This window comes from Ptiloglossa arizonensis, chromosome 7, assembly GCF_051014685.1.
Source record: "Ptiloglossa arizonensis isolate GNS036 chromosome 7, iyPtiAriz1_principal, whole genome shotgun sequence".
In the NCBI taxonomy this organism is placed as follows: Eukaryota; Metazoa; Arthropoda; class Insecta; order Hymenoptera; family Colletidae; genus Ptiloglossa; species Ptiloglossa arizonensis.
This window is the reverse complement of record NC_135054.1, coordinates 9,587,333-9,606,927: the sequence shown is the minus strand read 5'-3', so window position 1 is coordinate 9,606,927 and position 19,595 is coordinate 9,587,333. Positions and strand designations below refer to the sequence as shown.

The 19,595-nt window shown below is 30.6% G+C and overlaps 1 protein-coding gene across 6 annotated transcripts in view; it reads left to right on the top strand.

The window, feature by feature from the left end:
* Nucleotides 1-17,285, top strand: part of Vha100-1 (V-type ATPase subunit a family protein Vha100-1) — a 56,859-nt gene extending 39,574 nt beyond the window's left edge. For 4 of the 6 annotated variants that reach the window (XM_076317048.1, XM_076317047.1, XM_076317044.1 and 1 more), the window contains 8 exons: nt 12,062-12,188; nt 12,269-12,445; nt 13,652-13,864; nt 13,952-14,720; nt 14,793-15,025; nt 15,290-15,506; nt 16,022-16,193; nt 16,742-17,285. In XM_076317048.1, coding sequence (XP_076173163.1) covers nt 12,062-12,188; nt 12,269-12,445; nt 13,652-13,864; nt 13,952-14,720; nt 14,793-15,025; nt 15,290-15,506; nt 16,022-16,193; nt 16,742-16,844 — 2,011 coding nt within the window. In that variant the 3' untranslated portion in view covers nt 16,845-17,285. Of the gene's footprint in view, nt 1-4,748; nt 4,850-12,061; nt 12,189-12,268; nt 12,446-13,651; nt 13,865-13,951; nt 14,721-14,792; nt 15,026-15,289; nt 15,507-16,021; nt 16,194-16,741 lie in introns of all 6 variants that reach the window. The other 2 variants (XM_076317045.1, XM_076317049.1) reach the window with 1 other exon arrangement.
* The last annotated feature ends 2,310 nt before the right edge of the window (nt 17,286-19,595 follow it).

Sequence of the window (19,595 nt, the reverse complement as noted above, 5' to 3'; positions counted from 1 at the left end):
TGTTCCTTTTATTAGGTTTATATTGTTCTGTATTGCGGCTAGGATAGATAAGCTAAATCCCAAGCTGAATGAGTGGAGGAAGATAGCTAAGCAAGTCGACATTTACTGCCTCTCACCGTGCAATTTAATGGGAGAATTAACCAGTGTTCTTACTGTCATCTCTAATTAAGAAATGAAATACAAATATCGCGTCTCTAATTAAGAAATTAAATACAATAGGTATACCTGTTACGTTCTCTCACCCCCCTAGATGGTAGTGAAGCTCAACTTTTTTCTAGCTGTCTTTCCCTAGTTCTTCGGCTTGGGATTTAGCTTATCTACCTGGCTAATCTGATTGCAATATTTATTCAGTATATCTTTTTTGTATTTTCGTTAATTAGTGTAATATCTGATGTATTTCTTTATGTAGTTGTAGTTCTTTGATATGTTTCTTTAGTGTGTTTGAGACTACTATATTACTGTTGCAGATATAGTAATTTGATGTATTGATTGATTTAATGTTATTGTACATTATTTTTATTTCTGTTGCTAACGGTTTTCCATTTTTCCATTTTAGTTCTATACTTTTCTTATAAATTGTCGGTTGAAATTACGTCTATGTTTATAATATGTATTTTGTTTGTCTCTTTTTTCCACAGCATTATGTTTGATCTATTGTGGATTATGGTACGATCAGTTAAAATACTGCTGTCTATTATTAAGTATGTAGTCGTTGTTTTATACTATCGTTGGTGGTTTGTATTTATAGTATGCTGTTGTTTGTTGCATTAACCCATTGTTTGCTACTAACTGCTGGTGAATGATCTTTGCCACATTGGCATGCTTTTGTATTTGGTTTGTGCTTGTTTGAACATCCTGTAATCACATGTTTAATAGTTTCCCATTGTGCGTTACATCTCTTGCATTTGTTTGTATGTTGGACTCTTTAATTATCTGCTTGAGATAACTTCGTATTGGTATTACCTGATCCGAAATGGTGATTATGAAACTCTCTATTTCGGGAAATAGGAGTCCCCTGTTAAATTGTATAAAAGTAAGTTCTTTGTTTATATCAATGGGGTATTGTCCGTGCAGCGGTTTCTTTTTCCACTGTGTCGGCTTCTGCTCATTTGTGATCATGGTAATTTGTTTATTGGTGTTAGCCAGATTTAGTGGGATAATTTTTGTTAGATTGGACTACTGGTTTTATAAGGTTTAATTGTGTTCGTTTAGTATAAAAATAATTTCGTAGATTTTGTATTTGTGCGCGGTGCAAACTTATCACGTTTATTATTCCTCGTCCTTCGTGGTAGTGTCACACATTTTGTGATTGTTTTTAGATGGTGGTACTTTGTTTTTTTTAGGGATGTCCTTATACTCCTTGCTACTTGACTGATTCAGAACCACACGATTCAACTAATTTGTGATTCGCCTGTGAAAATACGATCCCACAGTATTTTACACTTATCAATTCCAAAATGCATTTGTATGTCCTGACTTAATTGTTTTACTAACTTTAATATGTTCTATAGGTTACTTGATGTGTTACTGTATATTTTGAAGTAATCTACATAGAAAAAGCGTGTTAAGTTGTATTTTACATTTACTGAGTTTACTTGGTATCCTTTACGCGTACTAATCATTTTGAAAAACAGATTTATGAACAGAAGAGATAGTGTGCTTAAATTATCTCCCTGAAAAATACCCCTTTTTATACGAATGTTGTTGTTTGTTTGTGTGCTTTGTCCTATGGTTAGTGATACCGCGGTTTTCCATTTGTTCATCAGTTTCTGTATTGTCTGAATGATATTTAAACAAATTCTGTACGTTTGTAGATGATCCAAATGTGTGTAATACTATTGTTAGTTTTTTTGTAATCTTTAAAATATGCATATAAATTTCGTTAGTTTGTTCGTGCTTGATATGTTACTATTTCATCTATTATTATTTATTTCTTGCATCTGTGAGTTTCGGATTTGCAGCCCTTTTGTTCCTCTGCTAAAATATTTTTATCGTCTATATGTATCGTTATTATTTGTGCTGTACGTCCTGTTAGTAATTTGTCTAGTGTATTTATTATTATTATTGTTGTTGTTTTTGTTAGTATTATTACATATAATTAGTATTACAAAACATAAAATATTCAATTATTATACAATTTTATAAGCTTATACTCATTTTCTATATGCACGCATTTATTTCCTTACTTTAATAATATATTTGCAAGTACCAGAAGGATTAAGTACATTTTTAACTTTATTACAAGTACAGATACATCATAGCTATTTGAAATTTATGTTTATCAACGTTAAAAAATTAATTTCATTTATACAATTTACTACGTCGAGGACAACTCTGCACCTAGAATTCATGAATAAAATTTTGCCTTGAAACCGTGGATTAGTGTATTTCTAATACGATTTATCCGCTGAGATGTAAATTTCATTCAGTGAATAATGAAAAAGTATGGAACAGAGTATTTATACAACAAAGCATGAGAAGATATGGAACAAAGTATTTATACAGCCAAGTATTAAATTATATAAGTAATACATTAAGTATTAAATGAAAAGATTATTCAGTAGATAGATAAATCACATCTTTTCGTCAAAAAGTATGGTGAAGTATTCGTCTTCATTAATTTAAACAGATTTAAAACTAGTAATATGTTAAATCAATCTCCCCCTCTACTTTCGCTAACTTTTAATATTACGTGGACTACATTATACTTCAATTTCACAAAAATTTATTAAATCTAACGCAAGAAATGATCAACTTGTTATGAAAAAAAATAAAATTCGAAGGGCCTCAAGCAAAGGATAATGTAGTTTTAGCGAATCAATGCCAAAAGATGACAAATCTGGATATTCTTTCAAAATTGCAATTGCATTTTACGCCATTGCGTTAATTGTCGACGGATAATAATTTTATAACAAAGTGCAAATAATGCTCAAGCTACTATTACATTGCTATTAATTTTGACTATATACATTTTCTAATCACTACACAAATAATCCGTTTGCTACTTTCTTATTAGTCGTGGAACGAAATTTACATCTTAACGGTTGAATCGTGTTAAAAATACTAATACATTAGTACATGGTAAAAAAAGCAATATGGTAATTCTACATAAGAAAATTAAGCAGAAATGTTGAATAAAATTTGTTCGTACGACGCTTTGCTTTTAAGAAACTTGATTTTGAAAATTCCTCTTAAGTATTATTAAGTAATAGAAATAACGAATAATGGATAGATACTATATTAACCAAGTCGTACTAAATCGTACGTTTTACTCGTTGAATTATAAAATTTGTATTTTTTAAAAACAAAGCCTCGTATGGAAAAATTTTATTCTGTATTTTTAATTCATTTTCTCGTGTAGTATGGTCATACAGCTATTTATACAATCAGTCGTTAAATATCATGTATACACAGGCTAATTAAAAAAAAGATTTAAGACTTTAGAAATTTATAGTGGTCATCGAAAGAAATAAAAAATGTTTAATCAACATAGATTCTACAATCTATTTTCTACTTTTGGAATAAAATTCACTTTTGTTATTTACAAACATTTGATCCTGTAAGTGGGACACACGCAACAAATTGAATGTAAACCGAGGAATTAGTTTGAAAGTATCGGTTTAAGATTGTCAACACGAGATCACTAATACAAAAAAGGCTACTTTATAAACGCAAATATAATACAAATCTTTAGTATCCATTTAGTATTGAACCAAGTAATATTCTCGAATTCTTCTCTGTCTACTGTTCTAATAACTCGAGAATATCATTTATTACAATCAATACTTAACAGATCCTAAAGAGTATTATGTTTGCATCTATAAAGTAATCATCTTTGCATCTATTAGTGATCTCGTGTTGAAAATCTTATACCGAAACTTCTAAACCAATCCCTCTGTTTATATTCATAACTTGCTGCGAAGAGACAGAATCGAGTGTTTATTAATAACAAAAGTTAATTTTACGCCGAAAGGATTGATTGTAGGGTCTATGTTGATTAAACATTTTTTTATTCCCTTCGATGACTATTATAAATCCCCGAAGTCTTAGGTCCTTTTATCTTACCACCTTGTATGTACACATCTTAATTTGTTTCGATATGTATTGATTTAAAACGAATGTGTCGGAGTGTCAGTCTGTCACAAACACGTTGGTGTGTACAAATCAAACTTTTCGACATTCTTAATGAATTTTTGCAACGAAACGACACTCTAATAGTCTCTCGTACATCTACATACCTTGCTCAAGAATCGTCGTTTCGGTGGGGACCACTTTTCCATTGACGCATTTCCTATTTCTGTGATAGTATGGACAAGTTCTTTAATACTCTATGTATACTGACGATAATAAAAGTTGTCGCAAGGTTATCTGCTCCGCACCAACCAACAAGTCTGTCCAAAAGAAGTGAGACTCTGATTGGTCCGGAGTTGATCACTTTCTCCTTCTCACGCGACACTTTCACGACTGCCTGTGTGGATGTGTACGTGTATACTTATATACGATACATCTAAATATTTTATGCGTTTATCTTTCAACGAGATGCATTAACAATATTTTATATAGTTTTATGTAACTCTATTCAATTAGAAATAGAAAAATTTTGATAATATGAACAATTAAAGATATCTTAAATCACACCTCTGCGTGCATTAAACGCAAGAGACTTATGCAACAACAGAGTGGCATTGGAGCATTGTTATCATGTCTAGTGTGCTAATGTGGTTGTGTCTTGTCTGTTGTGTCGTTAGCAAGAGCACGCAGGCTTGAATCCCACCGAATCCATGACACGTGCATTGATTAGTGATGATAATATCGCCCGCCAGTCTGCCCTTGGTCCTGTCCAGCTGGGGTATGTACTCCATGACTAGTTAATCCTTCCCATACATTATTATATCCTACATTCATTTAATAGAAAATACTATCACCCCTAAGAACTACATCATTAACAATTTTAATGACATATAAAGTTTTTAAATTTTGTATTACTTTCACGATAAAATTTTATTTATTTCTACTACATCATTGAAACCTAATGCTTTATTTGCATATAATAAATAAGCATTATTATAAGTATTATGTAATTGAATATATAGAAGAGCAGTTATCGTATAAATATCTAAAGACCTATGACTGTTAAAGGAAAGTAAAAGTGTTTGCAAAGAATCATTCTGTGGTGGTAATAAATCTTTTCATAGGTTTATAAGTGAAACGAGAATCCCCTTACTTTTTTAAACGGAATTAAGGCATATTACAGCTGATAAGAATTAACCCACTTATACAAAAAAAAGAATGTTTATTATTATAATGAATTAATGTAAAAGAAATTCTTTAGTCAGAGTTATTGAGAAATTATTACAAATTTGAAATTTACTTTAAAAAATATTTCCAAGGTAAGGTTTTATTTTGATCTATATTTCTATCTCTGTTAATAACAGCGGCGCATAATTGGGGTATTCTTTCAATTTCTCTCATTTTTGCACTATTATCCTCTTTTATTCTTCTTGGAATAAAATCCACAAGTCTTCAGCAGACCTTGGAATTCAGGTATGAAAATTGGAACGGTAACGTTTAATTAGCATTAAACTAATTTTAATCGTACGTTTTGGATTCTTGTCGTGCTGAAAAGTACATTTTTCATAAACTTTCTTAATTTAAATTGTACGGCGCTGTTTTCTTGTATGTTCCTAATAGTCCTTGTTCTTAAAAACTCTATTTATTTGTATAAAGTCTACAACTGATTAACCAGAATATCTCCAATATATTACTGAACCTGCTTTGTAGTTAAGAGTAAGTATAATACACTAATATGACAATCTTTCTCTTATAAAATTTCTTACAAAAACTCACCCAAAGAACATTTTTTTCATTGCTCAATGCTCTAATATTTTTGTTGTTGAATCTATAACTCCATCTTTTAAATCTGCTTCTTAAAGTCTCAGTTACACTGTTAGAACGCTTGTTTTTTCCAAACTCTTTTTCTAATTGCAATTTCTTTATTTTCAATTACTACTGTTTTCCACAGTTGCTCAATTCGTTTTTTTACTTAAAAGAACATTGTTGCATTCTATATCCTTCGTATTAAAAACTACAAATCTTCAAGATAATTTTGATTCTTTTGCAATTTTACAATTATTGCGGCCAATATTATAATATATTATTATTAATGCATGCATTTTTACAATACGTTCTTACAGTCTAACAAATGCGAAGAGAATGAACAAAAGTATAAAAGTCTTCCCTGCAATAAGTTGATTGTGGCTGAACATTTTGTCATATATTTGATTTAAAAAAATCCACTCACTGGTAAATGAAGGTCATTAGCAACAATTTTTTCCTAACAAATAATCAATAAACATAAAAAGTTAATATACTTTACAACAGTTTATTGTTTATTTAATTCTAGACAATTTTATTTTGAAAATTGTCAGTAAAACACACTTTGGGCTTTACTTATTTGTAGTATTTCTTTTTTTTTTTTTCTAAAAAGTGATCACGCCTTTACGTACATTAAATGTTTGAGATATTTTGTGACGAGCTTCCTACAGTTAATTTATACGTCAAATTGATATTGTGTAAGTGATTGAGAAGTATGAAAAACTAAAGTTAATTGTATATGCAGTGCACTAAGTCATGTGTGATTGACAAGATCTCTATGATGTGTACATATCCATTTAACTAGTTTGAATCTTTGACTGTACAAATTGTGTGTCACTGCTTATGTGCAATTCTTGACATTGACTGTCAAATTGTAGTGGTGGTATATCGTGAACAAAGGCTAAAAAAGTATTGTCTGACTTTATTGCTTGAACAATATCACCTATGATTCGCGGTGTTAAGTTGGGTTGCATTCTGTTGTGCGTGGAGTTAATTATCACTCTTCGTGATTATGGTACTTTAGCATGGAAATCGTATGGTGCTTGGAAACCATCTTGGGACACAGAATGTCTTCGTGTAAGATATTAATAAAATACTGGGGGATATAGAACTCTAAAAAGTATACGAGTCTCTTGTTTGTACAAATAAAATATATTACAATAAAACATAGAAAGATACACAACACAATGATTTTACCTTACAGACCACACCTCAGAAGTTAACTTTTTCCTATGATCACCAATTAGCAGACCAAACTGTTATACAATGTACGTTATCCATTCTCATCTTAATCCTCTCGTAAATTAACTTCTAGACTGATGTTATTTGTCCACACGAGTGTCAAAACAACTGTTAACATGTTCTTCCATATACTGATACGAGAGAAGTCTTAATGTTGATAGCCATTTTCGCGAGTGAAACTATATAATGAATATAAAATGAATGAAACGAATAAGTTTTATCGAACGACAAAACTTATTGAACTATCTATTACTTCCGATTTATGAGATAACAAATAAATCTCAATGTAACCACTAAAATCGTCTATTAATGAGAGCACGTATCTTTTATTGCTCGGTGTGGCAGTTTGCATCGAGTATTATGTTCAGTATTTCTTTAGATCTTTTCGTGTTCTTTGGGAATGGTTTTTTATCCATTCTTCCTTGAACAAATGTTTCACACACTTTCTTGATTCTACATTGTTCAATCCCTATGTTTGACGCTAATCTTTCTTTGACCATCCTATATATTGCCTTGGGATCTCTGTGTCCCAACCTTTTGTATCATGAGTGGATGCAATTTGCTTTATGATCATTTATTGTTACAAATGCTTCGTGGTTCGTTTCCAATTTATGCAAACCCCCTGAGCTGTAAACTGCTACAAATATTTCATTATTCTTTATTATGTTACATTTATACTCAGAGAACTCGATTTTAAAGCCATTGTCAGATAATTTTTTAACTGTTACGTATCTTTCCTTGTTGGGCGCGGTTATGCATTTAATAACACTTATTCCTATACCTTCAATTTTGATTTATTTGCCGTTTGTTACCGTGATGTTGTATTTGTTGTTGACTTCAATAGATTTGAAGAAGTTTTTATCGATATACCATGCGTCTGAATAATATCTGTTTGAATTAATGTTGAAACAAAATTCATTATCGTGTTTTGTAATTTTATTTGCTTTTCCCTTTTCTTTCCAAATTTTATATTTTCGACAATGTTCATCCATGTGTCCTTTGTTTTACAAAAAATAGCATTTACTCGGACCAGTTGAAGTTTTCCCTTTGGAGGTGTGGCCATTTTGAACTTTCAGTACCGTATTCCAAATGGTGTACACGTGCATGGAGCAATTCAATCTCCTACAATATTCCTCGATTAATTTTCCTTTAATTGAATTCAGCTTCAAATCTTCATCCGATCTGCTTTCGAAAACATTTATCAAAGTGGTATATGATTCCGGTAAACTGCAGAGTATCATTGCTACGAATAAATTTTCTTCAATAATTATGTAAATCGATCATTCGATTAATATGATTCTCCATGTTCCTATTCTCCTCAAGCTTCAGGCTAGAATAAATTTTTTATTGAAAGCACCTGACTTGACAATGTAGACTTTTAATGATATTTTTGCAATGCTTACCAGGCCTCTTTTGCACTTTTAGCCATTTGGATATGGATTAATTGGCCGCCTTCCACCATTAAACTTATCGTAGACCTTGCCTTGTCGTTTTTATTTAGCCAGTTCGTGTCTGAAATCGCTATTCGTTTTTGGGCAGTTACTTTCCACAGGCTTTCTCTAATCAATCACATTTCCATTTTAAATTTCCACAAATGGTAATTGCTATTATTCCATTTGACTATCATCATACGTGCTCTTGTATATATTCATTTTCGTATCGTACTTTTTTAATACACACACAAATAATCGTTAAACAATTACATAATAACTGTGCTTAATATTCTTAATTTGTACGCTTAACAATATCTCGGAATGTTTCTCTTCTAAGAATGAATTGTTTGTCAGTTTTTAGTTTAAACCTAGTACTTCTATTGTTATTAATTCATGTTATAACCTAACATAAAAAAGTGGATCACAACTGACACTGTCAAAGTATCAGGAGAAAAAATGTATTATTTGTGCATCAATGATTTACTTATTAAACGAATTCATAAGTGTTTGTATTAAATTTTTTTCCCATCATTTTTAGCATTTATATGTTATTTTATTAAAACATTACACCGTAACAATTGTGATATTCCTCTAAATATTTTTCAAAATAGAGCTTTTACGAAAAAATGTTTCAAACCAAAATTATGCACAGTTTTATGTAGAGTAGGATCTCGAAATGACATTGAGAACATCTACATATTAAAAAACTAACAATACCATTTGAATCCCTTCCCAAAATCATGAAAGATCTTTTCCACTCTTTTTGTTTTTAATCAATTGTCTATAAGATACTTCGTTGTGTCAACATATGTATACAGAGTGTCTCACATAAATCGAACATCTCAGTCAGTGCTGTCCAGTGTAAGTTCTCCTCATGTACCTGTTTCTTCTTCGAAGAAGAAGTTTGTTGTTAATTCATGGATTATTTGCAAGACTTTCTAAACCAGAATCTTTCTGCTTCTTCACTTCTACCAATTTTATAGCTTCCCTTTTTATACATATATTATACACATTCGAATCATATTCCGTTTAACTTCACCATAAATCAATATCATATTCATTTTTTCTTCTTAATTATAACGATTCATGTCATCACCAGTAAACTATCAAGTAATGTAATCAAGATAATGATCTTTCATATCGTTCAAATTGTACTGTTACAAATTGTTTGAATATTACTAAACTAGAAGCGTAGTCAGACAGAATTTAATAAACAAAGCATTTTTATTAATGGGCTTTGCAACAACTGTAGAATAGTATAAGAGTAAAATACGAAGGAGAAGCATTATTGGTCTACTGCGAAAATGCCATAAGAAATGATATTCAATCGTTCACTTATGTCCAGAAATGTGTGTCTATTCATCTGAACAACTAACACTTTGAACGTCTAATAAAATAAACTCTCTTTGACATTATTCCAATTTGATCTAATTTTTCTTCCACAAGGTCACTTCAAGATCATGATGTTACTAAACTTGTCTTAATGCCAATTATAACATTTCATTATAAAAAATAGATGTTGATATATCATATCTGATAACTTCTTTTATCATTAAATATACATCTCAAAACCATTGAAACTCATCTTAATCATTTTTTCTTCAATAGCAACAGAATTAATTTAGATGTATGATTTAAGCTATATCTTCTACTCTGCTGATATTAAAGCCTTTCACTGCTTCAAAGAAGAAACTCTTCTTAATTCATACATATGTATATAGAATTCGACTGTTTTAAATCGTTTTAACCCTTGGATCGTGGATGACAAAACAGTCTAAAACTTCTAACATATTTTCTAACATATTGTTCAAAACTAACTTTTATACAGAAATTTGAGTAGCTTTATTCATTTATTAGTTATGTCTAGCCAAAGTGGAAACTAATTACAAATATAATGATTAAACATTGACAAGGATAAAAATGAAGGAACATATTGTTATATTTGAAATAAAACATATTTACATTTCTATAATTATATGCAATTTACACACAATACAGTTTTGTCAGTATGTACATCTGTACATCTATATTGCAAATATGTTGTAAACATTGTTTGCATTTGTTAGTATATTTATTATCGTTGTCGACGATCTTTGGTTACAAAAGAGAAGACGAATGACGTGCAAAAATCTAAAATTTGATAATTCTCGCAAGTAGCAGATATGTTCGTTTGCATCATGAACTTGGGATAGTCGTAAGTAATATCTTTGTATATGAACTTCGTTTCTCTTACTTGATGCTACAAAAGAATACTGGCTACCGTTGTGTGTCAAATGGTCGAATGAGTCGTCTCACTGCTAATAGCAAAAAGAAACTTAAACGATCAGTTGCTAAACCTGTTCCCTGTTGCTTCGTCAGCTTGCAAATAACTCAAAGCAAAAATAAGAATATGTTTATACCCTGCAAATATACCAGTGGACTTTGAAAAGAAGCAGAGCAATTCTGAAATGCTTCACATACCGATGAGTGAATGTCGTACAACAATAAGCTCGTAAATATTTCCTTTGTAACAGGGGGTATTGTTGCAAGTATTCTATTCCCCTGTCCCTTCCTCATTTCTCTCCTCCCGTTATTCTATGCATGCGTAAGTGTTACTAACATTACACAACCAATAATAAAAAAAATGTACACCACAAACCAATTTATCTGAATATATCAGAGATGCATTTTGTTTTACAGATGATAAGTGCACGAATGTTGCATATTTACACAATGATCCAATAACTATACAATGTTTAACATGATTATAATTCTTCTAATATTCCTTTGCATTGTGAATTTTAATTAATAATAGTAAACTAAACTTTCTAAGGTGTGCTGTTACGGTTTTTATAGTAATTACTAAATACTTTCCTCTCTTTTTAAATATTTATCTATTTATATATGAGTGTATTATTCCTACTAAAGTACAACCGTATGTTTTTGCAAACATTTTCAACATACATTAGAAAACAGAAGTTGACGACACACGTGTTCAATGTGTTTTTATTAAATTATATACTATTTTATACTTTTATTATAATATAAAATAACATTTCAATTTTTCTAATTAATAATACATATGTATATTCATTCGTAAATATTTAGGACATCATAAAGGACCATGGCTACAAAATCATCATTTTTCAATAAGACCCTATCAAATATTGTTCCTTTTATATGAATATTACATTTGAGATATAAATAAGATTAAAATCGGGTACACAACCAATAAAGGTATTAGAATACTAAACGATACAGCTTGAAAACTATATAATATTAATAATATTAATTTACAATCTTAACTGTAGTAGTTTTTTGTACACAGTTGGAAACAACGTTTCCTATAAATTATTGCTGTTTTATTTTGTTCATACTGTATTTAATAATGAATTGTGCGTACGTACATGCGTGCGCATGCACGTGTACATTTTTTTCATATCAGATAGTATGTTAACTATAGTAGTACGTTTTTACTTTTGCTTCGTTCATTTATAATCGATACACTTTTATTAAAATTATTCTTTAAATAGTTTCGTCGCAGGAGTTATCTTAAGGGAACGTATTCCTGCATTTGAACGTATGCTGTGGCGTGCATGTCGTGGTAATGTATTCTTACGTCAAGCTGAAATTGAAACTCCTTTGGAGGATCCTTCAACGGTAGGTTAAAATCCAGAACTGCTTACGGTATTCTATTTTCTTTTAAATCTATTTAAACATATTTTAATTTTTCATTGTAGGGGGACCAAGTTTTCAAATCTGTATTTATCATATTCTTCCAAGGAGATCAATTGAAAACACGAGTTAAAAAGATCTGTGAAGGCTTTAGAGCTACCTTATATCCTTGCCCTGAAGCACCTGCTGATCGCCGTGAAATGGCTATGGGCGTTATGACACGAATCGAAGATTTAAATACAGTCAGTTACTTTCTCTCAATGAAATTGTTTTCTATAATTGTCCACACATTTCAAAATACAGTAGTTGCTCGTTTCAAGATCAAAAATCGGGAGCGTCAATTATCTTGAACGTAGGAACGATGAAGAATATTTTGTTGCAATCACCTTGTTGCGTTTATTGAACGAGTCGCAAATGGAAATAGGGTCCATCAGATTCTTTTCCATTAAATTATAAGAAACCGATACATCAAAACAGTTCACGTATCCAAGCTTCACAGAATGCTCGTGGATGGTGATTTTTAACATTTTTGCTAATTTACGTATCATATAGCATGGATTGTTTTCGATCAGTGATTTCATCTGATCTTCTTCAGTCAAAGAGTCAGTGAAAAGTCCTCTACTGAAAGAGGGACAGTGAGCAGGGTTGCAGAGCCTCTTAACACCCCTGCTGGCGAGTTCACGCTGCTACTCTGCTGCTTCCTTTTGCGACATTACGTGTTCGCATGATCATCCAATTTTTCTCACTGCCAATATATAGCCTTACTACGTCCCTTCAATTACCACGTCTCCCCCAAATATACCCACCAAGAGACGATTGCTCAGGCAGGACATACCTTTAGAATGCACTGTGTCATATCCTGGTTACTGTGACAATATCAGCAGCACATCGTCACTTCCTTTCACGTATGGTGCAAGTGCTATCCGATGGCTTCGTACAGTACTTGCATCGTTCAGTAGATGAGGCTACTGAAACCTCTGCCCAGCCACTCTGGTACGAGTGGTCGAACAGCCCCGATAGTTCATTGGTCAGTTGTGGGATGAGTCGCTACTGACACTGCAGCAGTATGAACTGCTGGGCCTAGGGAGATGGATATATCCGAAATTCAACAACTATCGAGCATTGACCGCCCACTATATTTGGTACTCACTGAGTACAGAATATTTGCAATTGGTAATCAACTTTAGTAGTTGCTACACCGATACACATGCTGTGGCATTAGTTTAAAATTTGGTTAGTCGGCTTTTGTTTCCACAGCTACCGGTTTCTTCAGCTCGAATCAACGAGTTGTTTAAATTGAAGAAATGTAGACAATAGTAGAGGTGGGTGATTTATAATGTTAAATCCGGTAAAAAAAGCTTGATTTTGGAACGCGGAACTACTGTATACATTTAATTCGTTCAATTATTCATTCTTTAAATCTAATTATTTATTACAATTTTATTTAGGTTCTTGGCCAAACTCAAGATCATCGTCATCGAGTTTTAGTAGCTGCTGCAAAAAATATTAAGAATTGGTTTGTGAAAGTTCGAAAGATCAAAGCAATTTATCATACCTTAAACTTATTCAACTTGGATGTTACACAAAAATGTTTAATTGCTGAATGTTGGGTTCCAGTATTAGATATTGAAACAATTCAACTAGCATTACGTCGTGGAACTGTAATTGGGCTATAATTATTTCTATCAATACTGTTTAATTACTTTTAGTCAATAATTTCATACCATAATTTATTTCTATCATTTTAGGAACGCAGCGGCAGTTCCGTACCACCAATTTTAAATCGTATGGAAACTTTTGAAGATCCACCTACTTATAATCGAACAAACAAATTTACTAAAGGTTTTCAAGCCCTGATAGATGCATACGGAATTGCTTCTTATAGAGAAATGAATCCAACTCCTTACACTATAATAACATTTCCATTTTTGTTTGCTGTTATGTTTGGAGATACTGGTCATGGTCTGATCATGTTTCTCTTTGGTGGATGGATGGTGCTAAAAGAGAAACCACTAGCTGCGAAAAAATCTGACAATGAAATCTGGAATATCTTTTTTGGTGGTCGATATATTATCTTCTTGATGGGTTTATTTTCAATGTATACTGGATTTATATACAATGACGTATTCTCCAAGTCTTTAAACATCTTTGGTTCATACTGGAGAATTAACTATAATTATAGTATAATAAAAGGACATAAAGAACTGCAATTAAATCCCAGTGAAAAGGATGCATATTTACAAATTCCATATCCAATAGGAATGGATCCTGTATGGCAATTGGCGGAAAATAAAATCATTTTTTTGAATTCGTACAAAATGAAAATATCAATCATTTTTGGGGTTTTACACATGATTTTTGGTGTAGTGGTTGGATTGTGGAATCATATGTACTTTAAAAGAAAAATTAACATAACTTGTGAATTCATCCCCCAAATTATATTTCTAATGTTCCTCTTTCTATACATGGTACTCCTTATGTTTATTAAATGGATAAAATATGGCCCCAATAGTGATGGTAAGTAATATACTACATTTAATATAAAAATGGTTGTATGATATAATTTATAATGTTTACTCTTACTTATAGGTAATGATCCAGAACATGGTCCTTTCTGTGCACCATCAGTATTAATTACGTTTATTAATATGGTATTGTTTAAAACTGCATCTGCCCCAGTAGAATGCGTAAGTCCTTGGATGTATGCTGGACAAGAAGGATTACAAGTACTTCTTGTAATTATAGCTGTTCTTTGTATTCCATGGATGTTATTAGGAAAACCTATTATGATAATGTACAATAGAAAGAAGCAACATTATCAGGTTAAATTACAATTTTAATAAAAACTTTTAAAATTAGTATATGAATTGAATAAAAAGTCGATATTTATTATCTTGAAAAGTTTCTCGTTTCTTAGATATCTATCCATACAATCACGATTTATAAATGTTTTTTTTTTTTTTTTTTTATGAATAAAACTAGATATTTCCTAACATAATGTTGACATTGGATATTTATATTTCGTATTACAGTAACTAATAAAATAAATAAGCATGTTAATTTTTACTTACTTTCTGTATTACTAGTTAAATAATCATGGAACAGAAAATGGTGATTTAGAAGGTGGTATTGATACCATACAATCAAACAATGGTGTACCACAAGGAGGGTACAAACAAGAAGAAGAAGAAATGAGCGAAGTATTAATTCATCAAGGCATTCATACGATTGAATATGTTCTTGGTAGTATATCTCATACTGCGTCATATCTGCGTTTATGGGCCTTATCTCTCGCTCATGCTCGTAAGTTACAAAATAGATATGCTGTTATATTTCTTATAAACGGATAATTTTAATGTTAAAGATGTATACAGAGAGTTCAACAGCAGATGTCTGAAACTTTAAAGAATAATTCTATCTCAGAATAAGACAAAAATCAAGAATGACAAAATTAAGTTTGCGTCCAAGTTATTATTAAAAATACGCATAAAAAGTGTCAAAAGTGGTCGACTCGTAGTCTGATACCTCGGGAACGATTGTTTCACGGTGAAGACAATGACTGGCAGTACTATGTAGAAAAACCCACTTACCCTGTAGATGACTTAATAACTCACGTCACGCTATAATATTGCTGTTCAGGTACTTTATAATACATCTATAACAGTAAGTTCCTCGTCTCTTAAAGTTTCGGACACCTGTTGTCAACCTTGTAATAGATTGTTCAACAAGTTTTATCGAACGACAAAACTTATTGAACAACCTAGTATATAATGTATATCTTCAGTTTAATTTACCGCAATGTATTTTAACACGTTTAGAATTATCAGAAGTATTATGGAACATGGTGATGAGAAATGGATTGACACGAGAAGGTTGGTCAGGTGGTATTATTCTGTGGGCTGTATTTGCGTTTTGGGCAGTTCTAACCATTAGTATTCTAGTACTTATGGAAGGATTATCAGCTTTCTTACATACACTTCGACTTCATTGGTATGAAATATTTTTATATATTGCGAATTATGTTTTCAAATCTAATATATACTTAGGAAGGTACAATTTGAAAATGTAGTTGTACATATATACGTTATGGGTGTCAACTAGCACAATTGCATTTCCTCGTGTTAAAAAATACTAATAGATTATCATGCTTCATTCATTTGTTTCGCTATTCAGCGCTCTACGTTGTATTTCTGGATATCTTTTATAAGATGGTCGAAAAGTTTATTCAAACAATAAACTATCACCTATCATTTTTGACGCTGCACGGGAGTAGCATGATATCAAGCATAATTTCTTTATTTGATACTCAAATTATTAACATACAAATGATACGATGGACCGGAATTTATCTGTTATTCGAACATCTCTGGCGAAAGTTAAATAACGTATCGTTTTTTGTTCTTTGTTTCGCAACAGCAACATATCGGAGAGAAATCGGTTGCGTAAGACTCCATGCGTAGATATGCCTATGTTAAGCTATGTAATGTTTTGATTTAATTTCATTACAACTAAAGTTTTCTCATATGTTATTTTTATAGGGTCGAGTTTCAAAGTAAATTTTATGCTGGGCTAGGATATGGTTTCCAGCCTTTCTCCTTCGAAATCATTTTGGATGCAGCACAATCTACTGTAGAAGACTAGAATGTATTGAAGTATAAGACAAAGTTTCATTAGCAGTATACTTCATCAGCAAACTTCCACATGGCTTTCTGTAGAATAGTATTATTGATATCATAATACGTAATAGCTAATATAAATTTGTTACCGTAAATTATCATTACGTATAAATATATCGGACACTATTTTCATTTATAAAGAAGACTTTACAAAAATGGTTGCTTTTCTAAAAACAATGAAATCACTTTCTTAATTTGCAATAATGCGTTAAAATGTATCTAATGTATTGTTATACAATGTACTATTTACAGAAACCTAATAATTAAATATATTGTTTTTAATGTTTTAATTATCATACTTTTACTGTATTATGTATTATTTACTTACGGAATTCACGAATAATAAAGAAATATAAATTGTAATTAAATCTAAAGTATGTAATAAAAGCATGAATGTTAAATGTAAGAGTATGTATTTAGTTATATTTATGATTGTACACAGCATGTTATGTTATAAACATAGCTTAAAAACCGTTAAAATTCTTGAAAAAAGAATCTCAATTTCGAATTATATCGGGTTAAATTTAGGTTCCTGCATCAGCTCCCACATAAGTTCTATGTAGATTATGAAACGTTTTCAAATTTATACTTTATATATAAATACATATATATGAAAGTTCCTTGATGATCGGATCAAATAGAGATTGAAACAGTAATGAAAATAACTGTTTTTAATTATTCTATAATTTTCATTAAAACAAATGTTTACCGAACTTTTTCACCTAAATTCATTGAAATATCGTTCTATTTCGTTTTTCAGAGTTGAATATGTTTTGTTATTTTTTAATATATTTCAAACCCGTGCGTTTAAATAATTTTTCAAAATTACCTTCCTCTATAATAATTGTGAAAGTTGAAGTTATTTCAACTATATTGAGATTTGAAATATCACTTTTAATACTATATAGACAATACAATATATTTTGAATTCTATTATAAATATGTTAAAGGCAATTCTTAATTTCTTTAATCACTAAATCTGTTAGTATTACATTATGTCGGAGATTCATAAATATTTCTGATGAAATAAGAATATCTCCAAATAATTTATGCTGCCGATTTTTCATGTTTATCACTATCTCCATGGCAAATTGATTTTTTGTTTCTATAATGCATCGCTGTCATATTTTACTACATCCATCATTTTATTTCATATTGTTTCCACTAATTTAAGATCGTCAATAATTTCATTGCCATAATCTTTCTAACGTATCCAGCGTTGAACTCCTTCTAATGGGATGGACAATACAAAATATTTCTTTTGCATATGACCGATAGTACAAACTGGTGTACGTAATTTTTTGTATTATTTTTTATCAACAATTTCAGATGTTTAAGAATGTCAGTAATATATCTTATTGTGATAATTTTTAAGTTCGCGTCTAAAAAAAATTGTTTAAATTAAATGATTAAAAATTCAAATTAAAAATTTGAACTTTCCTACAGCTTGTGAATGGATAACTTTGTCTTTTTCATCCAGCACAACTTCAATTAATTCTAATTCTGTAATGTTATCTGTACTGTAAATTATAAATGTATTTGAATTGGAACATTTTTCACAATCAAATATTTGTTTATATTCGCTATTTCCTAATGATCTGTTAAACCCCTTTTTCATATTCATGGTAAGGTTTTGCAATTGTTCATAACTTCATTTTTTTTAAATATCTTAAAAAAACAATAACATTGAAACTATGCTATCAAGGAGACCTTGCAGGAGGCCTTGCTTTCACCTCGGTAGACATAGAAATAATAGTAATATTGTTGCTATTGAGATAACAGTCTTTCTTTGCAGCTTGTAGACTTGAGTATTGTTTCTTTTGCAATACATCGTGACTGAACTGATATTGAATATCGCTGAAATATAAACCGATGGTACGGCACGTCAAAAAAATGTAATTTTTCAAAAAGTATAAAAAAGTTGCGACTTTTTCTTAACATCGAGAAAAAGTTCCGGAGTAGGAAACCTGAAAGCGATTAAAGACTTTCTAACATTGTATAATATATTGTGTTTATGAATTTGTGACAAATATTCATCGAGAAATAAAATAAATTTTTACCTTATAGAGGTAATACTTCATAATCACAATGCGACGGTTTATTTTTTAGGATTTGTCGGCAAACAATTCTAAAAACTATATTCTATAACAATATCACCATTGCATTTACGCAACAAGTTCGATTTGAAACCTAGATCACACTTACCAAATGTAATATTATCGTAACAAATTTTACGTTGTAATTTATTGATGATAAAGTTAAAAACAGTTAAAAAATGTATAGTTGCATATTCGTAAGCAGGATATACTAGAATGTGGTCATACTTTGAATCATGAATAGTCTACTTCAAATATCAGATATATTTAAAAGCCTAATAACTTTAATAATTTTTAAAATTAAAAAATTTCCTTTTAACTACGTATTCTTCAAATATCAAAGAAGTGAAAATTTAAAAGAAACTCTAGACCGGTACCTCTTTTTAAGATTAATTAAATTTTCGATATCTTGTAAAAAAAGATGTTTGTGTTACGCACTGGAAACATAATTAAAACCTTAGGAATATGTAAAAATTGTATTATTTTTTAAGATAATAAGAAAGTCCGCTGTAATTAAACATTACTATATTTTCTAAATATTACAACAATATTAATTTTTTTATCCATTTGTTAGTTTTGCATAAAAGTGAGGAAGATACTGATCTACAATACGTTTGAAA